Below are 26,459 nucleotides of genomic sequence, written 5' to 3' on the forward strand. Positions count from 1 at the left end.
ATTTTTTCCCTGACGTTGTAAAAAACATCATTTAAGAATTTGTTATGCTCTTTAACGTTACCGTTTTCAAGTGGGGGTGGCTGGGTAAGGGCTCGCCGCCTATGGCCGTGCCAGAAAAGCTCCTGTGAGGGGGCGGGGGAGTAAAGTGCGGCATCACCTCAGCTCCTGGCATTACCCCCGGAAGACGGGACACTTCCTGTGGGGGAGGGGCAGCGACTGCAAAGTGACTGGCAGGACCATAGAAGAGAACCTGCAGCTGCGCTTGGGGCCCGGTTCTGGGTCCGGCTCCTCACTAGAGCCACCATGGTAGGTCGCGGAGGAAAGGCTGCTGGGCTTGGGGTTTCGCCCCCCCCCCCTTCTGGCTATTGCATTTCGTCCCTGTTTGTCAGCTTTCCCCGCCACGGGTGTACAAAGGTTTGGACACTGTATTACTGGAGCTCCCTCATTAATAGTGTAAAAGGGGCTACTGCTGCCTAGCTCTTCAAGCAGTGTGGAAAACGGCCTCCTCCTTTCTTTATGTAGCAGGCTATATAAAGAGTTAAGATATCAACGATATCTGTAAGGCTAACGAATGATTAAGGACGCAAGCTTTTGGAATTAGTGTGGGCATTGAATGAGGGAAGAGACCTTGGTAGTCCTGAACGTTTGCACCTTTTAAGCATTCATTATCCTAATAAAGACTATCATGTTGGCACAACTACTTTGCTGGTGATTACTTATGCGTTTACATTTTTTTGAGAAGGGACTGCTTTACCGACTGCACAGTTACAAATATTTTAAAACCTTTCTTTGACAGTATTTTAGCATGGAGAAAATGGCTTTTGTGGTCCTGCTGCTTTCTCTTTATTTCCATCCGTGAGTTCTCTGACAATAGAAAGATGAAACGGAAAAGGTCAAAAAGAATCTTTCTACGCTGTACCAGAAGGGAGTGTGGTACATGCTTGAATCAATCTGCCAGTGCCCTCCATACTGTTCAGGCTAGAGGGGCCAGGATCCTTTCTCCCTTTGACAAGCTGTCACCCGCCTTGGGTGACTCTGAGGACAGCTCTGAGGTTAGGATGCAGAACAGGGGGAAGAGTAAAATGCTGCAAGGGCTTATAGGATTTGTTACTGATTCTGTAACTGTACATATTGCTATTCTCCATCTGTCAGTGAGCCTCTTTAGTGAGAAGCTGAATTTTAAGGAGCCACATTAAATTGGTTTTGTTTAATTGTAGAATTGTTTTTCTTTCCTATCCCAGTTTTCTTTCAACATGTTTGATCACCCGATCCCCCGAGTGTTTCAGAACAGATTCTCAACCCAGTATCGCTGCTTCTCTGTGTCCATGCTCGCAGGACCAAACGATAGGTCAGATGTGGAGAAAGGAGGAAAGAGTAAGAGCCTCTTGTGTATAAGCAGGTGTTACTGCTTATACACCTTCTAGCTTTTCTTTTTTTTTTTTAATGCTTAAAAGAAAATAATTCTGTAGGCAAATCACCCTAAGGATGAATTTATGATGCCATGTAGTCATTGCCACATGTGATCATATAAGATAAGACCCAGTTTTAAAAGGATCAGACTATGTGTAGAAGTGATTATTCTTTAGGTGCAGAGTAGGAGAAAACGCCTGCTTAAGGGATCCTGTTTGTGTCATTGGGTAAAATACCCACCTGACGGACAAGGCCCATACCTCATCCAATATTCTAGCATGGATCAGACAGATGCTGGCATCAGACACCTCCCAATATATGTGTGGCTTCATCTACTTTCCAAGTAAAGGGTACACTGCTATGTCTTAATGTTTTATTCTGACACACGCTATGTAAAGGGTATGTATAATGAGGATGGACCAGTTGTTTATTAGTTTTATTGTTTTTATGTTTTTTCTTTTTTTATCTTTTCCTTCAGTAATTATGCCACCATCAGCACTGGATCAGCTCAGTAAGTATATCTGAACATAGATATTATAATCTGCATGTCCAGCGTTTTGCACAGCATTAATAGTACAACATACACTAAGTTTTTAGCACAGTCTACAGCATATCCAATTTATAGACTAATCTGGTATGATGTAAACCTAGTTACTTCATCATATTGTCCATAGGAAGAAGGTTATAAATGTACCCTTATGCCTGTTTTGTAGTGAAGGAAGTGTGAATTGCACATAGAGTGGCTCTGAATCCCTATTATAACCATGAGAAGATTTCCTTACATTCAAATATTTTGTGAAACGCATGTGTGAAATGGAAATTAGTTTCTGCAGTTTTTCTTCCCTAATATAACCATAACTCTGGTTCTTTTGTATGAGGGTTTAAGTGATTTTAAATAAAATAAATGAGACCCTGTAACAGAAATATGAAGTTTCTTAGCATAGAAACATGATGACCGAAAATGACCTCTATTTACATTCAGTATTGATATATCAGCTTCCTGTCATATTGTCTGGATTTCTCTCTAATCACACCCAAACTCCTCTTGCCCCTCCTCCTCTCTACAATACTTGGGGTTCCTTGTGTCTAATTTCCCTTTGTCTGATATATGTAGATTTCATGCCTGAATTATAATGCATTGCCCTTTTCTGCCTACTTTTTTTAGGTCGCCTTAACATAACTTATCCTATGCTGTTTAAGCTGACCAATAAAAACTCAGACAGGATGACCCACTGTGGTGTGCTGGAGTTTGTAGCAGATGAGGGCATCTGTTATCTTCCACATTGGGTAAGTGGATATGTGTTAGTGAGTTTCTGAGCCAACCAGTCAGGGGAGGTTTTCTTCATTTGTGTACACTGCCATTTCTTGTAACTTTTGCAGTGAGACCTTTTGCTTTTTCTAATCCTAAGTATTGTATTTTCATTGGTTTATGGCTTGCAAGTGCTAAAGCAGGGCACAGTTCTAAATAGTTCCTTTCCGAATGATTAGAATAATCCAGTGAAAAAGATTTAATCCTGCCATGTTCAGTCAGGTGGTTACATAGAAATGATGGCAGAAGAAGACCAAACGGCCCAACCAGTCTGCCCAGCAAGCTACGCACTTTATCCTTTTCTTTTTCTTTTTCTCTCTCCCACCTGTTACTATTGGCTTCCAGTACCCTCCAGCCCTAATTACCCTCCACCCCACCACCAATGTAGAGAGCAGCGCCGGATCTGCATCCAAGTGAACATCCAGCTCAATTAGGGGTAGCAACCGCTGCAACAAGCAGGCCACACCCCTGCCCCATACTCTTACCCATCCCTGTTTTTTTGTTTTTTTTTTGGAGATGGCAGCCCTCCATCCTTCTACTCCGTGAAGGTGGAACACCAACCACTGGCATCCCGCTCCGTGAATGCCTCTGTGGCTACTGCCGCTCCATGCAGTGTTTTGCTGCCTCCTCTTTATTCACGTCCTCTAGACTTGATGGATCCACAGTGTTTATCCCACGCCCCTTTGGTTGTATGCCTTTAGACTGGTTAATTGAAACCTTGTATTTTAAATGTTCTGTAATCTAATGAATATTATTCTTTCTCCAATGTACAAACTTATTTTGTATCTCTGTAGATGATGCAGAATTTACTTCTGGAAGAAGGAGGCCTGGTTCAGGTGGAGAGTGTTAACCTGCAAGTAGCCACATATTCTAAGTTTCAGCCACAGAGCCCTGACTTCTTGGACATCACAAACCCTAAAGCAGTGTATCCTTCTGATGGAGCCTCAAGGAGACTAGTGGGGTGAAGAGATTTCTTCTCTCTTGCCTATGTCTAATCTTATGTATTTGTACTGCTTTGACCTGTGAGCTGCTATTGCCATTTCCTAGCAATACTGGCTGGTTAATTGGGTCTGTTCATCCATTCCCTGAAGACTTTCTAGCTCATGGCAGGAGAGGGTCATTTATGCCCCCTGGGGGGGAGGGAGAGATTTTGTTTTGTATTTTAAAATACATAAAGGTTTAGTGCCTGGTATTACTGGCATTCACTGAACATAAGAAATTCCTTATTGGGTCAGACCAAATGTCTATTGAGCCCTGCATCCTGTCTCTGATTGGACAGTCTGGGTTGCTAGGCAGAGTAGAGACATTTCTTGTTGCTCACTTCCATGGATAAGCACTGGCTTTCCCAAGTTCCTGGCCAATTATTTTTTATGGCCTTTTCTTCCTGGAACTTTTCCAAACCCTTTTTATTTATTTATTTATTTATGTATCTATTTTATTTATGCTTTTTTCAAATACATTTCAAGAAATCACTTGAATTTGCAATCAAAGAGACAAAGTACACAAGGCCAAAAGGAAATAGTAAAAGAGAGAAAACAATGATAATATTAATGTCTCTTATAATCTAAGTCCTCTATAGAAGGATCCAGTTCCACTACCACAGGAATATAACTTCCACTCTTTAACAAGAAAAGATCTAGCATATACAGAGAGCTATATATAAATATTAATAGACTAAATTGCCAGAATCATGCGCTTAATCAGGAGCAATAGGAGATGAACTTAAGACTGTTGGTACTTTATCACTCAAGAAAGAGGAAAGTCTTCAGCCATCTCAGTCATTGGAGTATCTGAGTTTTTGGTTCGACATGAGGCAGGCCAAAGTTTTCTTGCTAGAAGTTTGAATATAGTGTTTTTGGTAAACACTATACACCCGACAGTAAGGTCCTTTCTACAGGTGCCCGGTTTATTGACTACAACCCTGGAAGTGGTACTGTCGGTGAGAATGCATATACGTCCTCTTCAGCGCTCCTTGCTGTCTTAGGACTATTCGGTTTGGTTCCACTTACGATGGAAATCTGCTGACACCTCCAGTGGTGGTTGCAGGAGGATCATCTGAGACAGGATCTTTCTTTGACCTCACCATCAGGAACTAACAGCACAAGGACGCTGAAATGCAGAAGAGTCTCTCTGGAGCATCAATTACCTGGAAGCCCAGGCAGTCCGGTTGGTATGCTTGCAGTTCAGCCACAGAACTTATCCAAACCTTTTTTGAACCCAGTTACACTAACTGCACTAACCACATCCTCTGGCAACAAATTCCAGAGCTTTGTGTGTTGATTGAAAAAGAATTGTCTCCGATTAGTCTTAAATGTGCTACTTGCTAACTTCATGGAATGCCCCCTAGTCCTTCTATTATTCGAAAGTGTAAATAACCGATTCACATCTACTCGGTCAGAAAGTGTCGTAGGAAGTAGACCAACTTATGGAATGGGCAGAAGGACATCTCCAGATGATCTCGGCCTCTCACACTGCAGGAAAAGACAAAAAGAGCAGACTTTCTCAGCAGGGAGAGTCTGGACCCAAGAGAATGGGTGTTTTTGGACAAAGCATTTCAGTTGATAGTGGATCACTGGGGCCTTTCATTCTTAGACCTGCTGGCGACTTCTCGCAATGCAAAGATTCCTTGATTCTTCAGTCACAGGAGAGATCTGTGGTCCCTGGGCATAGATGCTCTCGTACAGATCTGGCTGGAAGGCAAGTTGCTTTATGCTTGTCCCCTATGGCCCTTGTTGGGCAGAATAGTTTGCAGGATCAAAGGCCACAGGGGGATGGTGCTCCTGGTGGCACTGGATTGGACTAGACGAATGTGGTATGGGGATCTACAAAGACTCCTGGTGGAGATTCCCCTTCGTCTTCTGCTGCACAAGAATCAGTTGCAGCAGGGACTTGTCCTTCACGAAGATCTGACTCTGTTTTGTCTTAGTTTGGCCCTTGAGAGGGCTCGCTTGTTGAAGCGTGGATATTCTTCTGTGGTGATGGCTACCTTGCTCAAAAGTTCTCCATTTCTTTGGCCTATGTGCGGGTTTGGAGTGTTTGAGGCCTGGTGTGAGGATCGAGGTGTTCTTCCTTGTTCAGTTAAGATCCCGATCATTTTGGAATTTTTGCAGGATGGGTTAAATAAAGGCTTGGTCCTTAATTCCTTGAAGGTAAAAGTTGCGGCTCTTGCCTGTTTCAAGGGCCAGGTAAATGGTGAATCCTTATCGATTCATCCTGATGTGGCCTGTTTTTTGAAGGGAGAGAAGCATCATCATCCTCCCTTGAGGTTACCAGTTCCATTGTGGAGTCTTAACCTGGTGTTGGAATTTTTGGCGAGCCCTATGTTCCAGCCTCTGCATAGCCTTCTTTGCAGTTATTGACCTTGAAAACCGTGTTCTTGGTGGCTATATGTTCTGCGCGTCAAATTTCCGAGCTACAGGCCTTGTCTTGCCGGGAGCAGTTCCTTCGGGCAACTCCATGGGCGTTACAACTGTGTACTGTCCCATCCTTTTTGCCTAAGGAAGTCTTGGAATTTCATTTGAATTAGTCCATTTCCTTGCTGTCCTTGGATAAGGTCAGAGATGCGGAGGAGTATCACCTCTTGCGTTCCCTGGATGTCATGAGACATGTCATAAGGTATCTGGAAGTTTCAGAACCTTTCCGAAAGACGGATCACCTGTTTGTCCTTCATAGTGGAAGGAAGAGTCGAAGTCAAAAAATTGTATTTCTCTGTTTAATGCAACGTAAAAAATCAGTACTTATTCTTGCATAAAACCTGCTGATTTGTTGTGAAATTTGATTCCTGCTCTAGGTAAAACACTGAAGAATTAAGCAATCCTTAGGCATAATTCCACTGTGCCTAGGTTGAAAAATTCATTATGTGGGGTAGAAATAGATATAATGTTGAGACATCCTTGTTTGTGACTAAAAGTGTGCTGCACTTGTATGTAATTGCGATGAGGGCCTGAGTCATGCTGACCTGTTAATTTAGTCATGATTTAGAATGAGATGATGAAATGTAAGAAGTGAAATTAGTTCATCTGAAATGTTTTGTTTTGTTTTTTAAACCATGGTTTTGTAATAGATAGAGAAACATATAAGCTTGGTTGTATGCATTAGTTTTTCAGAAGTACCCTGAGTGTACTTCTCTTGTAATATTACTTTGAATAAAATTAGATACGTTATATCTTTTTAATGACTTGTCTTTCTATTTTTGGGGTACAAGAGGGAAAATGTTTTTACATTCTACAGAAGCAGGGTGAACCAGCTTCATGGGCTACAATAGCTCGCTGGATTAAGGAGGTAGTCATAGCTACGTATGTGGATGCTGAAAAGCCATTGCCTACTCAGGTTAAGGCTCATTTCACTAGGGCTCAAGCTGTGTCATGGGCGGAGGTTAGTTTATCTCCCGTCGATGTTTGCTGAGCTGCGATGTGGTATTTATACACTTTTTCCAGGTTTTATCGTCTGGATGTGCAGGCCCGGGAGGATGCAGCCTGTCCACGTGGAGTGTTGACAGGACCGTGGGAAGCCTCCCACCTTGTTCGGGAATAGCTTGGGCACATTCCACTGTTCCTGAGTCCATCTCCTTTCCACGCTAGGAAAGGAGAAATTACTACTTACCTGATAATTTTATTTTCTTTAGTTTAGACAGATGGACTCGGCTTCCCTCCCTTTTCTGCCGAACGACTGTGTCAATGGTGGTCTTGTGGGCTATGTATTCCATGATATTATTGGTAAGCGTTCATCCAGTCCCTAGATTGGGGTATATACGTTCCTTGCTTGAGTTCAGTGTTTCTTATTGGTTGAGTACAGTTCTGGTTATCTGTTTTTAATCAAGTTTTTTTTGCTAGTCTGCTCACCGTTGCTTTTGAAGAGAATACTGGCAGGCTGGTGTCACTGCAGGAGTATATATACTGTGACATCAGCTTGCTCTGTCTCCATCTGCTGGCAGGGGAGCATAAACCCACTGCTCCTGAGTCCATCTGTCTATACTAAGGGAAACAAAATTATCAGGTAATAATTTCTCCTTCCTCCAATTTAGTTTTAAATCTGTTTCTACTTAGTTTCATTGAGAGTCCCCTAATTTTAGAGGTATTTTAAATGGTGAAGCTGTTTCATATTTACCTGTTGCATCCCATTCATGATTTATAAACTGCTATCATAAACGTTTGTCATCTCCTCTTCTCCAAGAACCTCACTGTTACTATGACATAATGCCATCTTCCGCCCATAAGTCATGTCACTTGTTTTTTAAATGAGAAGAAAAGTGCTTCTTTGTTTAATGACATCAAGAGTCTGTTCCATCTTAACCTAATGCAAAAGATTAGAAAATGCTCTAAGAAACTTTGCCTGTCTAACCACTGGTGATGTCATTGCAATCAACTACAATGAAAAGGTAACTTGGTTCTCTTTTGTACACTGTGAGTAGAGAGAGAATGCAGTATGAAAAGACTGGGGAAAGGTGGCGTGAAAGATCTGATGAAGAAAAGGGGGGAGGCAGGTAGAATCAGCGTGGGAGAGCACTGCACGCAGCACTAATGTTACAACTTGCCTGCACTGGTGCAGTGTGTGTGTGGTGATGAAACAATCTCACAGCACTCTGTCAATCTGCTTGACTTCAGGTGGATCAAAATCTGTGTTTGCACAGACAAAGAGTGGAATCAAGAGCTAGCATGGAGTGGAGGCGTATCCTACTGGTTAAAGCAGTGGGCTGCGAACCATGGAAGCCAGGGTTCAAATCCCACAGACTTTCCTTGTGACCTTGGGCAGGGCATTGCCCTTGAGTAGAAACTTAGGGCCCTGTGTACTGAGCATTTTTCCCCTAGACACAAAATGGAAGGAAACATTTAGTAAATCAGACCTTTAAATTGTAAACTCTCTGGGGATAGGAAATATCTACAGTACTTGAATGTAGTTTGGTTTTAAGTGTAATGAAAAGCAGGAATATAAATTTTTATAATTTTAAATTGTAGGTGGCTGTCTAGTCTGAAAGATACTAATGGTATTTCTTCTGGTTACTGCAGATCTATGAGCTTCGAGTGATGGAGACCAAGCCAGATAAGGCCGTTTCTATTATTGAATGTGACATGAACGTGAGTTCTGGTCATTCTTGTGCTACCTACCACTTCTTGCTCTGTGGTAGGATATCAAATGTATTTGTTGTACATGAGATTAAATAAGTAGTGCAAGATGCATTACTGAACTCTCGACAGCCAGTAAGCAACTGGAAATTACTTTGCCAGTGTGGAGAATAGAAACCCACCAGACACTTTGAAAGTGATTTTATATATACAGTTTCTTGTACATACCCAGATCGGTCCAGACTCTTGGGTTTTGTAAGCCTGCCAGCAGAAGGAGACAGATAAAGTTTTATTGAAATTGCTATATAATTTAGCGTGCCACCTGCAGTCCATCAGTATTTTTCTGTCTCTAGCAGATGGCAGTTAGTGCAAAACCTGCAGTCTGAGTAAACAAAAAAACAAGCACCAGACATATGGACATTTTGAAAGTGATTTATATATTTATTTTATTTATTTATTTATTTATTTATGGTTTTTATATACCGGCATTCATGATAAAATCACATCATGCTGGTTTACATTAAAACAGTGGTGCATAGAAAGAAAAAACAAACGAACTGAAGTGCAGAAGAAAGCAGTTACAAAAAACAGGGATGCTTAAACTGGGAGATATATACAGATACGTGTGTGTATATGCTAATGTTAATCATAGAAACATCTCTTCATACATCAACACTTAAAATTAAATCATACATCCAATGGAAAACCATTTGTATTTTTTGATTGGCTCAATAGAATGTTGTGTAAGAGGACAGTAACTCGTAAGGTAGCTTGTGTTCAAAATTTTTTTTTTTTTTTTTTTATGGTCACTGTTACAACAGTGCATAAATGACCAAAGTGACCCTGTGACTTCAGTCATTTCTGATGAACTAGAGGTGATTTGCTGCATTGCAAAGCTAGACAAGGGTTTTATGTCCTAAAACCAGAAGCTTGTTATTTGGGGTGTTAGATAAAAATCAGTAATATTTTCATTACCTATTATGAACACAGGTAGATTTTGATGCTCCACTTGGTTACAAAGAACCAGAAAAAAATCCACTACACGAGGAGACATCTGTAAGTGTGTTTGCCTTTTAGACATGCTTATGGTAGATTTTTCACTGCATTGCATGATCTGTTGTTTAAAATTTCACAGCATGGAGAATTCTCGAAGAGCCCAATGGGGCAAATTCTGACTCTGTCAGACGTGAAACCTTTTTCTTGCCAAGGCATAATTTGACTTGAGGGTAACGAATGCTTGCTTTCTTCTCTCCCCCTACCCCCTAACACCTCCCCAGGATGCTGAAACAGATCACAGTGGTTATGCAACTGATCTAGGCTTCAGGGTAAGTTTTGGGCTGGTGTGTGTAGTTCATCACCATGTAGATAACTATTTCTAGTGAGCCAGGTCAGGATGTAGGAGAACATTTAACCTACAAAGACTACTTTGTTTGGATTGTAGCCAATTGTGTAGGGACGTGTATAGTTTGAGTGTAATCTCACTGTCAACATTCAACCAAAACCTTCATCAGATGACTTGCTTTAAAAAAAAGTTCCTAGATGCCACCATCTGATTGGTATCCCATATTCACTAACTACAAAACATAAGAACATATTGCCTTGAGTCTCTGAATGGGGCCATTGATACATTTAAAATAAATTCCTGTTCATACCCAGATCAATCCAGACGAGTGGGTTTATGCATCCCTACCAGCAGATGGAGGCAGAGACCTCTACCATCTGTCTCTAGCATCTGTCTCTAGCATCTCTAGCATCTGTCTCTAGCAGATGGTAGAGGTCCAATCCTGCAGTCTGTTTAAGAAAGAAATAGAAAAAGACCGAATTTGCTGCAGGTGTCCCTGAGATGTTAGGTTCCTTTGTGGACCATCCCTCAGGTACAGCCGGGCGAATGGGAGGTTGGCTATCCCGGTCTGGCTTTAGCCCGTTACTTCCAGAGGGACTGATAGCCAGGGGACTGGCTCCCTCTTCCCTCAGAGGTCTCCTCCTTCAAGCTGTCTTCCTCCTGGCAGGGAAGTATAACTGTTTTTCTAGTTCATTAAGTTTAAAAAAAAAAATTAGCTGAGAGAAACAGGAGCTTTGGTCGGGATGGCTCAGCGGTAGGGGCTGTTTGTATTTAGCAGGAGCTGTTGGCGCTGGAAGAAGGGAGAAGCTGAGCTGCTGGGGATCTGTCAGGCAGGAGGCTCAGGCATGTTTGCTTTGCAATGCATGAAGTTGAGCCTGTGCAGGCGCGCGGCTCTGTAGACAGACCACGTGTGCAGCCTGCTTGCAAGTGCCGGAGCGGGTTTTTTTTTTTTTTTCATCCACTAGGCCACCACTTCTCTGGGGGCCATGGGGGGGGGGGGGTTGAGAGGCTGATTGCTCAGGCACATTTTTCTGTCAGGCCTGTTCAGGCACACACTTCTGAGCAGACCATGTGTGCAGCCTGCGTGCAAGCACCGGAGCAGGGGTTTTTATCTTTCCACTAGGCTGCCGTTTCTTCCCTGGGCCTGAATGCACCGAAGCAATGTGTAGCTGCCTGTAAAGCATGCGGGTTGTGGTCCATGCAGCTGAATGAGGTATCCCTGTGCTCTGGCGATGCTGGAGGGGGTGAGGGTTTTTTTCTGCGGCTACAGCCCCAGGCAAGAGGGCCCACAGGTCTTTGGGGCCCGTGGCAGAGGTCCCAGGGGGACTGGAAGGGGCCGCCGTGCCCTCCGAGGGTTGCAGGCAGAAGACCGCGAGCTCCAGGGTGTCCAGGGCCTCTCCTCTGGCTCTTTCTCCCATGAGACCGTCGGCAGCGTGGGACCTTAGCATGGGAGAAGAGTCAGATGGCAGCGGCCTCGATGGGGACGATAAGGATCTGGAGGAGTTTTCACCAGATTTTGATCTACTCCTGCATAAGGCCTTTCCGGCATGGAAGGAGGCAGGAGGGAAGCAATCCAGGGAACAACAACTGCGAGGTCCTTCCAAGAGACCTAGGGAGGTCTCATCAAATTTCTGATATTTTCCTCAGATGTCTAGGCCTGGGGCACAGTTTGGGAACTGAAGGTGATCCAAGGAATTTGGACTGATCGGATGATCCTCAGGAGATTCCTGCAGGTGACCCTACAAGGGAGTGATCCCAGTGTGGTGGACCCAGATGCTGTTACAGACAAGGATGACCCAATCCAATCGAGATGTCTGTGACAGAGTGAGATGACCCAAGAGTCATCCACCTGTTTAGGAAAGAGGAGCTGCGTCCCCTGAATCCTCAGATTTTGAGGAATTTGGTATCAAGGTCACTCAAGAGAAGTCAGACAGTGAGGGAGTAAATTCGGTCCTGGGGTCCTCCTAGTGCCTTCCCATTCCTATGAAGATTAAAAGATTGGTTAAATCAGGAATGGGATTCCCCAGACGCAGGTCTTAAGGTGGGAAGAGCGATGGCGAAGCTAGACCCGCTAATGGAAGTGACCTGTTGAAGCTACCAAAGGTGGATGCGGACGTCTCCACAGTCACCAAGAAAACTCTTCTGGTGGTAGGTTCAGCTGCTGTGAAGGATGTTCAGGATCGTAGACTGGAGATGCAGTGAAATGGATGTTTGAGGTTTCTGCCTTGAGTCTCTGGGCGGTGATCTGTGGCAGTCTGATCAGAGGGCCTGCTTATGCTGGGTGCAGAAGGCTTAAGAGCAGAGTTCTACATGTCCCAGCAGCTCCATGCAGTCAGTGCACTTGGAAGCTGGAGTAGCTTATGTGGCGGATGTACTATATGATTTGGTGCGTACGTCTGCTGGAAGCATGGTTTCGGCAGCGGCAGCTCACAGGCTGTTGTGGTTACGAAATTGGTTGGCGGACACATGGTCCGAGTCCCAGCTCTGTAATCTCCCCTTCAAAGGGATACTCCTGTTTGGGGAGGATCTGGACCTGTTGATGAGAGCTTGGGAGAGTTGAAAGGGAATAGGTTGCCAGAGGATAAGAAAAGTGGCAAGAGTTTCCCTGCTTGTTCCCCTTTTTGGGATATGAGACATTTTCGTTCAGGCAAGAGTTCCTTGGCGTTAGGACAGGAGCAGTCTCAGGAAGATAACTGTCCTTTCAAGGCTTCCACAGATCCTCCATAGATTCCGCTGGTCAGTGGACTAAGGGAGGAAAGTCAACCCAATGAAGCCAGGGTGGTCCATTCCTCTGTGGAGGCTGGGGGGAGGGGGGATTATCCCGCTTCTACAGAGAGTGGACCAAGGTCACCTCGGATCAGTGGGTTCTGAAGGTGGTAAGAGACTGTTACATCTTAGAATTTTCACGCTCCATCAGGGAGGCCTTTCTAGAGTTCCATTGTTCGTCTTGAAGCAAGCAGGATATGCTGTGGAAATTGCTAAGATTGGATGCAGTTGTTCCAGTACCTCTGTCCGAGCAAGGGCAGTGAAGGTACTTCATTTATTTCATAGTTCCCAAAAAGGAGGGCATGCTTCGACCCATATTCTGGATCTGCAAAGGGTCAATGTGGCTTTGCGGGTTCGTGTTTTCGCATGGAAACGTTGCATACAGTGATAGCGGTCCATAAAGGAGAGTTCCTAGCATCGTTGGATCTAATGAAGGCCTACCTGCATATTCCCAATCACGTGGATCATCAGAAATTTCTGAGGTTCATGGTATTGAGGCAACATTTCCAATTCAAAGCTCTTCCATTTGGGCTGGCCACAGCGCCGTGAGCCTTCACAAAGGTGGTGGTGGTAGTGGCAGTGGCCCTGAGATGAGAGGGGATTCTGGTTCACTCATATCTGGATGAGTGGCTCATCCGGGCAAAGACGGAGGAGGAATGTGATCACTCCGTGCAGCAGATGGTGGACAGATTTAATTGCTGAGTTGGGTAATAAACCTGACGAAGAGCCATCTAGTTCCAACCCAGTCACTGGAATAGCTGGGGGCGCTGTTCGATATTCCTAGGGGTAGAGTGGTCCTGACCTCAGAGTGTCGGAGTTGCAGATACAAGTGACATGCTTGTTATGATGGCCAGTACCCAGAGTCTGGGATTATTTGCAGGTTCTAGCTTCCATGGCATCCACATTGGTTTTGGTTCCATGCGTCTTTGCTGACATGTGACCTTTGCAGAAGGGGCTCTTGTCCATATGGAATCCGTTGTCACAACAGTATCAACTGCCTTTACAGCTGCAGGGGGAGTCCAGGTCCAGTCTCTCGTGGTGGCTATTGCAACACAACCTGGAGGAGGGAGTGGATCTGGAGTCTCTGGACTGGGTAGGGGTTACTACAAAAGCCAGCCTCAAGGGTTGGGGGGGGGGGGGGGGGCATCTGTTAGGGGCGGTCGACTCAACGTCTTTGGATGCTGGCAAAGGCAGCTTGGTCAATCAGTCACCTAGAGACAAGAGCAGTTTGCAGGGCCCTGAAGGCATTCCTGCCTTGGATCAAGGGTCGGATGGTGAGCGTTTTTCCTGACAATGCAACGAAAGTGGCGTACATTGATCATCAAGGAGGGATGAAGAGTCACACTGTGGCTCTGGAGGCTCATCATCTCTTTGCATGGGCACAACTTTTCCTAGAGGGAATAGCAGCTTCTCATGTTGTGGGAGTAGACAATGTGCAGGCAGACTTCCTCAGCAGATGGCAGTTGGATCCAGAAGAATGGAAGTTGTTCCTGGAAGCCTGGACTCTCATTTGTCACAAATGGGGCGAACCCCCAAGTGGACCTCATGGCCATGTGGGGCAATGCCAAAACGACCCAGTTCTTCAGTCGCAAATGAGAAGTTGGATCGGCGCCGGTGTTCCCTTGGCCGAGAGGAGTTCTGCTGTATTTCCTCCCTGGCCTCTCATCGGAAGTGTCTTGCGATGCATAAAGACTTACCCAGGGAGGGTAGTTCTGGTACCGCTGGAGTGGTTGCGCCAGCCGTGGTTCATGGATCTGGTGTATCTCATGATGGATGGGCCTCGCAGATTGGCCCATCTCCCAGGGGTTCTCTTTGTCAAGGGCCCATGTTCTCGGATCGGGATGATCACTTTTGTCTTGCAGCTTGATTTTTGAGAGGCGGCAATTGCGACTAAAAGGATATTCAGAGCCAGCTATTTCCACTCTGCTCCAGGCTAGAAGGCCTTCTACTTCTCTGGCTTGTCAGGGTTTGGAAAGTTTTTGAATTTTGGTGTTTGGAGCAATGGCCTGGATCCACTGATTGTGGATATTCCTCACATTTTGACCTTTTTGCAACAGGGGCTATCGAAAGAATTGGCCTATAGCTCTCTCTGGGTGCTATAGGGCAAGATGTGGGGGAGCACCTTGGCCTTTCACCCTGATGTAGTTTATTTCTGAGGGGCGTTTAAGCATTTGTGTCCTCCAGTGCATAAGGTTTGCCCTGATTGAAGTCCTAATTTGATTCTGAAAGTGCTCTGTTAGCCTCTGTTTGAGCCCTTGCAAGGGGCTTTGCTAAAGGACCTGACCTTGAAGACTATTTTTGGTGGCCATCTGTTCGGCCAGACAGATTTTGGAGCTTCAGGCTTTGTCCTGCTGAGATCCATTCTTGCTTATTTCCAGTCATGGGGTTATGCTACGTACGGTTCCATCCTTCTTACCAAAGGTGACGTCTTCCTTTCATGTTAATCAGACATTTGAGCTGCCAGCCTTTCCAGAGTGGTCTCGGGATTTGCCAGAGTCTTTTGGATGTGCACCTGGTTCTGTTAAGATATCTTAAGGACACTAGCAGTTTTTGGCGATCGGATCATCTCTTTGTGGTGTTCAGTGGGGCAAAGAAAGGGGTCAGAGCTTATAAAGCCATGATTTTGCATTGGCTGAAAGAGACAATTTGTTCAGCTTATTTTTGTAAAGGCCAAGAAGTGCTGTTAGGTCTGAGTGTGCACTCTACAAGAGCGCAAGCTGCTTTCCTGGGCAAGAGTCAGTTTCGCCTCAGGAAATATGCAGAGCTGCGACATGATCTTCGCTCCATACTTTCACCAGACATTATCATTTGAATGTTCGGGTGCAGGAAGATGCCGCATTTGTCGAAGTGTATTGCATGTGAGTCTTTCGAGTTCCCGCACAGTGTAGGGGTGCTTGGATACATCTCACTTACCTGTACTGATCTGGGTATGAACAGGAAAGGAAAACTTGGTTCTTACCTACTAATTTTCATTCCTGTAATACCACAAATCAGGCCAGAGATCTATCCCGACTGCCGAAAGACTGAATTTCCTGTTTGTATTCTCAGATTGTATCCGCGAATTGTAAATAGGTTGAGCTGCTGAGGTTAAGCAGTTATCATTCCTTGCGAGGAAGTGGAGGCTCCAGTTAAGGGGGGCTCCAACACTGAGTTAATTGTTCACCCTAGTTGGGGGATCAATTTTGTCTTCACATTGGCTTGGGTACAGGTCAATACTAAAGAACTGCAGGTGGCACTCTCCGACATGTAGTAGTTCCTCAAAGTTTTGTTCTCTGCCTCCATCTACTGGTAGGGATGCAAGTTCCACTTGTCTGGATTGATCTGTAGTATTACAGGAATGAAAATTAGCAAGACAGAACCAATTTTCCTTTAATTGAATGTTCGCATACGAGATACTTGCCTCAGAAACAGCTATCAGATGGAAACACATTTTCCTATTCTATACTCGTATGTTTTTTAGCATTAAAAACATTTGTCATCAACTGTCATGGACAAAAGTTAGAACAGTGTGGGCAAGTGTCTCCTGTTACTAGTAAGGATAAAGGTGCTTGAAGTTTCTGAAGCACTGCCCTGCCAGAGAGCTAAATAAATTAATGGAAAGGATTGCTGATTAATGATCCTACAAGGCACCAAGACTTTCCATATCGCAGGTTTCTAGGTTGCTGACAATAAAAAAAAAAATAATGTATCTATGCTATTTAGTCACGTGAAAACACTTCCAGGTCCTCCCCTCCTCCTTATTTTTATTTATTTTTAAGGAAAGATGAGTTGCTAATGGAGGGAGATATGCTCTGATGGTGGTGTGCTCACACGGTTTATATTGATTGGATGTTGCTTCCACTTACAGGCATTTTCAGGCTCTGGCAATCGATTGGATGGGAAAAAGAAGGGGGTGGAGCCTAGTCCCTCACCAATCAAACCAGGGGATATTCCACGGTTAGTTGGTGTGGTGGTGCTCTATTGCTGTTTGCAGTGCCTTGCATGCCTTTCTCTGTATTTCATTCTCATCTGGGAGGAATAATTAACACCTGCAGGATGTTCCCAGGTGTTTTTCTCCTCTGTGTGGGTCCCCATCTAGCACCAATCTTAACAGCTTACTAATGATTTAATCTTTTCTCATCATTAACAGAGGAATCCCCAACTATGAATTTAAGATTGGAAAACTTACCTTCATTAGGAACTCCCGTCCACAAATCAAGAGAATTGATGAAGTGAGTATAAATGTGTCTGTCAGTGTCTTGCTGCACAGTGGGAGTGTTGGCTTGTGCTAACCATGCAGCTGAGCCTTGCTACCAAGAAAGGAAGAACACAAGTCATAGGCCATGCCTGCCCAAAATATCACAGAAATTTTGGTCAAGACTTTTTTTTGAGTTTCCAAAAGCCCAGTTTCCTGGTTAACTCCAGTCCTGCTACAGCTGTTGGCCTGTGTGTTGTCCTGCGCTGTATTTAAGCTGCAGTCACTGCTTTAGTTCAGAAAAAATGATGAATTTATAAATTGGTTCACATTGCCTAGATTGTGAGCTCAATGGAGAATGGACTGTTTCTTATTTGTTCTGTACAGTATGCTCTGCGACTAGTAGCACTGTACCAATGACAGGTTAGTATATCTGGGTACTGTGGCGGCCTGTTTTTGTCCCAAGTTAGCTGAGAGTTGAATAAGTGATTTTATTTTCTAGTGCAGTGATAGGTATTCTGATTGACATTCTGTATGTTTAAAGGGGTAATAAGGTGCTTCTCATCTTCCCTTCCAGGATGAGATTGGGAGCCGGTTTATTGCATTCTCAGGTGAGGGACAGTCCCTGCGCAAGAAGGGAAGAAAACCATAAGTCGCAGAGACTGTAGCTGAATGGAAAATAAAACAACTTTGCACTATCCTGGCTTCTAATGCTTGACTTTGTCAGTATGAAGATGGCTAGTGTTATCTGTATCACAAGGAACACTTTCTTGCTTTGGCATCAATTGTGTATTACTGAATTATTTTTTAAGATTTACTATCTCCTATGGCCTATTAATTGAAAACAAAATGCCAGAGCTCTTGCTGTATTTCACAGGCTGAAATGACTGATTTATAACCTGTTGTGTAGTGTTTGCTGCTTCACCAAGAAGACTTGTGGGCCTGGACTCATATGAAGCTTTCTCAAGGAGTTTTCTTTATAGCACTAGTGGGTGACCAAGGAAGTGCAAGAGATCACGACTAGGGCAAGAAACCATGCACTTACCCTGGCAGTTCTAGTTAAGGGCTAAGAAGAGCATGCTTATTACATATTCAGATAACGAATACTTTCTTTTTGTAGTACTGCCTTTCCAGAACAATTAGTATGGTTATGAAAAATTTTAGTTTTTGCTAGTATGGGCCTAAATAAAAAAATAAAATTCCATTCATGGAATGGTGGGAAAAAAATCTTTAACAACTATGATCCTAGGTTTCTTTCTCTAAAATCCAACTCAAATTGCCCTTCTATTACCTAGACTTTATAATTTGCGTCTGCCTCCTCTTTGTGTTTTGCAAGGGTTTTCCTGCTCTAAAGTGGAGAATACAACAGGAAAGAATTATAAGAAAGCAAAGAGATGGGTAGGTATTTTATGATACCTACCCTCCTTTTACCCCCAAATAGCCCGATGCACTACAGTGCACGTAGCCGTGCACACTGGCTAACCCGTGGTTGGACGCACATCTACACCCTCTTATGCTATAAGGGGATTAGCGCGTCCAAAACGTGCATCCAACCCTGTGTGAAGCTAATGCTCATCACGTGCACATGCATGGTGATGAGGCTATCGGCTATTTTCCCGATTCAAAAAAAAAAAAATGCACTTGACCTGCACCTTTCTACCCTCGCAAATTGACGCATGCCCACAGCTGGTGATGATTTTTGAGCAGCCCAAAAAGTGTACAGAAAAGCACAAAATAGTGCCTTTCTATACCTCTTCCAACTTAATATTGTGGTGACGTTAAGTCGGAGGAACAAAGGGCAACATTTAAAAAAAAAAAAAAGTTGTGGTAGTCAGGTTAGGAAAAGGGATGCTAAATGAATGAGCGTCCATTTTCCTACCTTGTGGCTGTGCTCATAAAATTGAGCATCCGTTTTCCTAACCGCTGATGACCACTTCTGGCTGCCCGAGGAAAAAGGAGGTGTTAGGGCTGCACAATTTCCCTTCGTGCCTCCCTTTTCCTCGGGCAGCCAATTAAAATATTAAATCAGGCACCCGTGAGCAGTCTTATCAGCGTGTGTTTGGCGAGTGGACCTTTATGCTTGAGTGCTCATTTTCCCTGCGCTGATATTGCATCGGCATGTAAGTTGCAGATGGTTATGACTATTAACCAGTGGCAGGCCTACTTTCAAAATGCTTGTAGTGCTCTGGCCTGTTCCTTATAGCCAATGAAAAAGGAGTGTGACCTATGCCATGGCAAATAGGCACTGCCATGCAGAAGCCCATGCTTTAATTCCTGAACTGACTTGGGTTGGGAATGTCACAGAGGTGCCATTCACACATCCTCTCATTTAATGACCAGATTAAATTTGTTAGCCAGTTTCTGGAGGGAGTGGCTGGCTGTGATGCTGAGCTGTAGTGGGAGGAGACCTAAAAAGGAGGGAAAACTTTGCATACTATAGTTGTGAATGAAGGCTTATGGTTCTAGAGTCCACTAGAAGTTGGTTCTGGTCGAACTGGAAGTCCTGCAGTTGGAAAAAAGGGGGGGGGGGGGGCCAGGGCAAGGGGATTCAGCATCCTAGGTACCTTCAGCCTTGCGCCGTGTCCCCCGTCCCCCCCCCCCCCCCCCCTGTCGTGCTGCCACCAGCCTGCCCCTGGTCGCAGCCCCAACTCTAGGGGCAGGGACCACATGCTCCCCCTCCACCCAAAAAAAAAACCTCACAAAATATCTGGTCCAGCGGGGAGCCCGGGAGCAATCTGCCGCTCCTGGGTTGTCGGCTGCCACTAACCAAAATGGCACTGGTGGCCTTCAGCCCCTACCATGTGACAGGGGCCAACCAATGGCACCGATAGCCCCTGTTGCATGGTAGGGGCTAAAGACCACCGGTGCCATTTTGGTTAGTGGCAGCCAAGGTCCCGGGAGTGGCAGATCGCTCCCGGGCTCTCCGCTGGACCACCAGGGGGGTGTCAGGAGGGTGGCATGACGGGGGGAAGCAGGGTAAGGTGGAGGCTGGGCAGAATTTTGAAGGGGCACATGAAAAGTGTGAGCTTGAGAGGGTGGGCACTGAATGTTTTACTAGGTGGCAGAAATGTGAATGCAAATGGATAAATTCAAAAAATTTGGGGAGAAAGGAGAGGGCCATGACGCTCTTAAAAGATTGTGTCCTGGCAGGAACTTAAGCTGATGCTGGCACTGGCTTTTTTAATGGATGGTTTGAACTTTTACTTATAGCTTACCCTTGCTTTCAACCTAATTAACACAAATAAAGGTAATAGACTTCAACAGAAGCCATTTCTAGTTTTAGAATTAAATTGGAAGCAGTTATCTTACTTAGAATTGTACTATAGCTCTGTACTCCTTGTCAAACATTAAAATTATGTATTATTGCAATAACAGGCTTGCATACATATATCTATTTAGAGGAAGGTCCTATGTCCTATGACTAACTCAAAGATGGAAACAGCAAATGCCTTGCTGTTTGAACAGTTCTGCCTGAAGTGGGAATTAGTATGTTCCATATTACATTCTCTCGTTTTACATTCATATGCATTGCTTAATAATAGAGATCCTGACCTGATGCACATCCATGATCCCATATGTCTAATGCTCCTCAGCTCCTCTATCTAACCACCATGCTCTCTAACAATCCAGATCACTACAGAAATTAGAGAGGCTGTTGCCAGAACATTGATCCTCTTAATTCCTTCAAAAGCAGAGGTAGAGGGCAGATAATGAAGAGTTTGCAGTGGTGCAATCTCCCAATCCTGTTCCTAGCACTGTCACAAGGCGCACCTTTAGGCCCTGGTTTGGCTGTGTGTTTGACATGCTATTTTTACCCCTTATAAAGTATGGGGTAATACTGCATCGAAAATGTGCGGCCAACCCCCCTGAAACTAATAGTGCCCGCAACATGCAAATGCATGTTGATGGGCTTATTAGTTATTCACACGCGATAAAGTAAAATGGGCAGAGATAAAGTAAAATGTGCAGAGGGTGTACAGAAAAGCAGAAAAAAATGCTTTTCTGTACACCCTCCGTCTTAATATGATAGAGATATTAAGTCTGAGGCCCCAAAATTAAAAAACAAATTTAAAATCTACCCGCAGGTTGGAAGACGGACGCTCAATTTAGCCGGTGTCCGTTTTCCGAACCCGTGGCTGTCAGCCGGTAAAATTGAGCGTCGGCTGTCAAACCCGCTGACAGCCGCTGCTTCTGTCAAAAAGGAGGTGCTAGGGATGCGCTAGTGTCCCTAGCGCCTTTTACTGCGGGCCCTCATTTAAATACTCTGCACCCCCAGGAGAGTGGGCGCTTGCCTTGGAGCGCCGGCTCTCCTGTGGTTTTTACTGTATTGGCACGATATGACAGCAAATAAATACTATTAGATCCATCAAGCATGCTCAATTTCACTCCTGGTGGAATGCCACAGGCCCCAGCTCATGTCTTTTTTTCCCTCCTCTCTTTACTACTTCAAACCCTTAATCCTTATCCCATGCTTTCTTAAATTCCTTTATTATATCTGTCTTACCCACCTCCACTGTTAAGTTTATTCCATACATCCACCATCCTTTCCCTGAAGAAGTATTTTCTGATGGTGCTGAGTCTACCCTCTTCCCCCTCCGGAGCCTCATGTTGGGATGGCTGTAGAGCACAATGTGGACAGTTGAAATGCTTCGACCTTTACACCCTCCCTCCCCACCAATCCCCCTCCCTTACCTTATTACAAAGGATCACTCAGCTTAACATTCGTTAAGTTTATTGGTTGGAATGAATAATGGCCGTAGCCCTTTAAATACAATAACAGCATATAATATATATAATATATCAACAAGCTAACATAGCCTAAATAATACAACTTGTATAACTTTCCATAACTTAAATACTGAATTGGCTCTTGGTGACCAGCGCTACCCCTTGCAAGGAAGTGTTAAGCTTGGAACCGGGCAGCTACCTCAGACACCTGGCCGTCGAAGCCAGTGTCATGTGCCTGAGACCCGACCGTAAAAGTCAGAGCCGCTTGTTCTAAATGTCTCGGTTCCCTCCTCCTCTAGGCCATCAAAGCGTCAAGGATCTGTGCGAGACCTGTTGGGCCGCTGGCCCCAGCCAGGGCCGCGTGCTTCAGCCCTCTAGGTGCCGCAGGCCCCCGGGCTGTGCCCTACTGAACCTTATGCGGGGGTGTGACTAGGCTGGTCACCGCGCCATGGATCCCGGTAGTGGTAACGCTTACCGGGAGACCCCCAAGTCACGCACTAGGCTGCTGCGGCCAAAAAGTGGTAGGATAGCCTCAATCGCATCTTGGATATCAGAATTGAAAATATCCCACCCAATATCAGAGGTGTGTGCCATCCGGCCTGAATAAACCCGGGCTCTCGTCTAAGAGCTCGTGTTTAATACAGAAAGCGTTGATAGTAGGTAAGAATTTAGTGATCCATTTATTAATTTTTCGTCTAGCTCTATCAACAGCCATATGCGAGCGCTCACCCCTCCAAAACCTTCGGGGGGTAATAAGGGACCACAGAAGGACAGAGTGTGGGAGGAAAGAGCGAAGAGTTACTAAATCACTTTGCATTTTTCGCATTAGCTCAACACTCTTAGAGATGGTAATGTTATTACCCCCGAGATGTATGATGAGAGCATCTGGGGGGGGGGATAAACCTTTAGCAGCTCCGCAACCGTCGGCAACAACTGGACCCACCGCATCCCTGGTATACTTTTCCATAGCAGCGATACCCGCCGAGTAGCAAAGCCCAGGTGCTCTCCTTGTGGGCGCTGGAGGGCCCTCTTATGCGCCCAATGCACAAAAGAGTGGCCTACAATCCAGGTGACACACATGCGCGAACTGTGATCTGTCGACAGAGGAAAGGAGTGTGTTATGAAATACAATTAAAATACGTGAGCGGCCGAACATAGCGAGAAAACAGTCCTGATCGCCATCTGCCTATGGCCATGATCTCCCTGTCAGACAAACCCAAGCTAGCTGCCGTGGTTGCAGCCCCTATCCGAAAGGAGTGGGAAGAATAGCCCCGTACAGAGACTCCTGCAGACTGCAGAGCCTTGTGAAGGACGCAAGTGAATTGGTAACGGGTTAGTGGCTCCCGCCCAGCGTGTATCAGCAGTTGGCCGGCACCCAAAGGGCGCAGACGCAAGTATAAGCTGGTACAGAGCACTGGACAGGTAGCTTCGCCCGGCCATTCATTGAGTGTAATGTCAGAACTGGTACCAAGTTGATCTGTCTTCGACCAACGGATACAGATGTGAAGTTGTTTTCCGTCGAGCGTGGTGTGTTCTCTCAGCAAGCAAGCGGGGGAAGGCCTATGCGCTGAATGGGCCGTAAGCTCATTCACGCGTAAAGCCGCATAAAAGGAGATGGAAAAGGCACATCTAAATAAATTGGCTTCAAAGGTATCAGCACAAACGACATCTAATGATTTGGATGTCTAATGATATGGGCCTCCTAATGTCTTTTGTTAACCCAGCATAGCTCTTTTGATTGGGTATAGCGAGGCGCAGCTGGGAAAACCCAATATTTTTGAAAAGAAGGAAAGGCCTGCTAGTCTGCTAGCTACTGCTGCTCTGGATTTACCCTCCCTCTTGCAATATAATATGTAATGCAATAGGGAGGACACCGATATAGGCCACATGTCACTGTTAACAGATTCAATGTCCATGAAGCTGCAGAAGTGTAACAAGGCATTTCTATAAGTCCGACGCGTGTTCTCAGATAATGATCCCAAGATTAAGTTCCAAATATTCGGGGGGCCAAGATGCCACACCTCCTCGGGTACGGGGGTAGGTAGGAGATCTGTCAGGGTGTGGCATCGGAAAGCTGTCAGCTGTAAACGGGAGAGAGAATCAGCAATATGATTATGTTCGCCGGGAATGTGCTTAGCATGGCAGGTAATATTAAAGCGCAAGCAGATAAGAACAAGCCGCCTTACGAGGGCATTGGACTCAAAGGTGCGAGCAGACAAGGCATTAATAATTTGTACCACAGCTAAATTGTCAGATCTGAAAACAATGTGCGATCTACTTAGTGAAGGACCCCAAATTACGAGAGCCACAATGATTGGGAACAATTCAAGAAAGGTAAGATCTTTAGCAATCTTGTGTTGTAACCAATGATGGGGCCAGCGTTCAGCGCACCATGCCCCCTGGAAATAAATGCCGAATCCCACACCTCCTGCCGCATCGGTGAATAGCTGAAGGTCATCGTTAAGCCTGGGGGGGTCCTGCCAAAATGAGACACCATTAAAATCACTCAGGAATGTTTCCCAAATGAGTAAGTCCTGCTTAATTGCACTGGTGACTCGTATACGGTGGTGTTTTTTGCGCACACCGGAGGTTGCCAAGGAGAGCCTACGTAGGAAGGCCCTGCCCATTGGAATGACTCTGGATGCAAAACGGAGTAGACCTATCAGGGATTGAAATTGACGTAAGGTTGCTTTCTTTACGCTGCGCATGTCACTAATAGCATTGCGGAGCCTGGCAATTTTATCCGCTGGGAGACGAGAAAACTGAGTATCAGCACCTAACTGTATACCTAGGAAGGTAATTGCCCTGGCTGGGCCTTCGGTTTTTTCTCCTGCTAATGGGACACCAAATTGAGAAGCGACCGCTTTAGTTGACAAAAGCAAGTTTTCACAATCATCGCAATTGCGCCCAATCAGCAGGAAATCATCTAAGTAGTGAACAATCAGCTGGGATCCCGATTGCTGCTCGATAACCCAGTGCAAAAATGAACTAAATAGTTCGAAGAAAGCACAGGAAATGGAGCAGCCCATGGGAATGCATCTGTCATAAAAGAATTGCCCTTTGAAATGGAAACCTAGCAGATGGAAGGAGTCTGGGTGCACCGGTAGCAGGCGAAAGGTAGACTATGTCAACTTTTGCCATATGCCCAAGGGGACCCGCATTCCTGATGAGGCGGATTGCAGAGTCCACCGAGTTGTAAGACACAGAGCAGAGATGTGGGTCAATATGATCATTGACGGAATTGCCAGGGGGGAATGAAAGGTTATGGATGAGGTGGTAGCGACCCGTCTCTTTTTTGGGGACCATGCCAAGAGGGGAAACCACCATATTGGGAAAGGGTAGGTAGAGGAATGGACCTGCAATTCTACCTAAAAGTAATTCCGAGCGAATTTTCTTGGTCGCCTCCTCTTCGTGCTTAGCTAGAGAATGTGAGTTACGAGGAGGGGCTTGGGAGTTGGGGGCACCAAAATGACAAGGTATTCTAAAGCTGTACGAGAAGCCATTAGATATCTCCTCAGCTTTGTCATGGAAAGGATATATTTGAAGCCAGGGGCGCATTGCATCAACGCTGACTGGAGTTGGGGCTAGTGAATTCAGCTGGTCGGTTGTTGGAAGGCTGATGGGGTGGATGGCAATCCTTTGAGCTCTGGCATTGGGCCGTGGGGTGAGACCCGAGGCCACAGGAGAAGCACAGGTTCTTGAACTTGCAGCGTGCCCATGTGCAGAGGCCAGCGTTAAACTGCCTGCACACGTCACGTCTGCCGGTGCTGTGGAAAGAATACCTGTCGCGGGGAGAGGCAGGAAAGTGTTTTTCCTGCCAGGTGGACTTATGTAACGTCATCTCGTCCAGCCATAAGTCCAACAACCTGTGTTTCCAGGTAAGAGAGCGGTTATAAGCCATAGCCTTCCTGAACCGGATATCATAGTTTAACCAAGCCCAGCCACCTCTCCGCTGGGCTTTCATGATGGTGTCCAAATACCTGATTAGGAACGGGGATTGCTCAGGCTCCCGCTCGACAATGACACTGATAAGGATGTGGAATGCTTTAACCCAATTGTGTATAGTTTTTGCAATTTTTGGGCGTCTATCTTTTACAGAAGTCGGTCCCTCTTTTTCAGGCTCAGTGTCCAAATCCGTGATCAGCAAAAAAAAATGTCAATGAATTCCCTGTGAGCTAGAGAGATCACTCCGCACAATACCTCTTCCGTCAGCTCAGAGGCCTGGGGTCCCCGTGGGACCGAATTCGGGGGTGTAGTAGGTGAAGGGGACGCAATTGGATTGGAGATGGGGGGAATCGTGAGGACTGATGGAACATCAACATGGGGGACTGGGACCACCGTTGGAAGACTGGGTAAGGAAGCTGGGTTGGATGGTGCAGTGTCGCTGTTAGGGACGACGTCCCAGACCAAAGCAGGTGAGCCAGAACTTTTACGGCCAGCTGACCATTTTCTTTTAAAGGATTTAAAAACATTGCAAATAGCTCTAGCTAGAGCTGTGTCGTCGTCGCTGCAGTCAGATGAAGAACCAATGTCCAAATGAGCATTGGGCTTACCTCTAATCCTAGTAGGAAAGTAGTCAGCGGTAGGTAATGCATGTTCGAGGCAAGATGCCGCCGGTTGAGCTGCCGGCAGAGACCTGGCAGGGCCACGCCGGGTGCTTGTTGACTG

The 26,459-nt window shown here is 45.4% G+C and overlaps 2 protein-coding genes across 5 annotated transcripts in view; one reads left to right on the plus strand and one right to left on the minus strand.

Annotated features, from left to right (window-relative positions):
- The window catches only part of CDC45 (cell division cycle 45), a 102,483-nt gene extending 102,292 nt beyond the window's left edge, over positions 1-191 (minus strand). For both annotated transcript variants that reach the window (XM_029619546.1, XM_029619544.1), the window contains exon 1: positions 62-191. In XM_029619546.1, the coding sequence (XP_029475406.1) occupies positions 62-172 (111 nt within the window). In that variant the 5' untranslated portion in view covers positions 173-191. The remainder of the gene's footprint in view (positions 1-61) is intronic.
- UFD1 (ubiquitin recognition factor in ER associated degradation 1) lies at positions 184-18,734 on the plus strand. Of its 3 annotated transcripts, XM_029619547.1 has the most exons (12): positions 184-306; positions 1,242-1,374; positions 1,889-1,921; positions 2,576-2,697; positions 3,514-3,644; positions 8,024-8,096; positions 8,725-8,793; positions 9,772-9,837; positions 10,059-10,106; positions 16,737-16,825; positions 17,019-17,100; positions 17,641-18,734. In XM_029619547.1, exons 1-12 carry the CDS (start codon positions 304-306, stop codon positions 17,713-17,715), a joined length of 924 nt encoding a protein of 307 aa, XP_029475407.1. In that variant the 5' UTR covers positions 184-303; the 3' UTR covers positions 17,716-18,734. The 3 variants fall into 3 exon arrangements, with proteins under 3 accessions (XP_029475407.1, XP_029475408.1, XP_029475409.1); XM_029619548.1 differs by lacking the exon at positions 10,059-10,106; XM_029619549.1 differs by lacking the exon at positions 1,242-1,374 and having other exon boundaries at positions 200-306.
- The last annotated feature ends 7,725 nt before the right edge of the window (positions 18,735-26,459 follow it).

The sequence above is a fragment of the Rhinatrema bivittatum genome, chromosome 11 (assembly GCF_901001135.1).
Source record: "Rhinatrema bivittatum chromosome 11, aRhiBiv1.1, whole genome shotgun sequence".
NCBI lineage: Eukaryota > Metazoa > Chordata > Amphibia > Gymnophiona > Rhinatrematidae > Rhinatrema > Rhinatrema bivittatum.

Coding starts and splice junctions, on each gene's coding strand:
- UFD1 (XM_029619547.1), top strand. Junction 9,838..10,058: donor CACTACACGAGGAGACATCT/GTAAGTGTGTTT, acceptor ACACCTCCCCAG/GATGCTGAAACAGATCACAG. Junction 10,107..16,736: donor CAACTGATCTAGGCTTCAGG/GTAAGTTTTGGG, acceptor TTCCACTTACAG/GCATTTTCAGGCTCTGGCAA.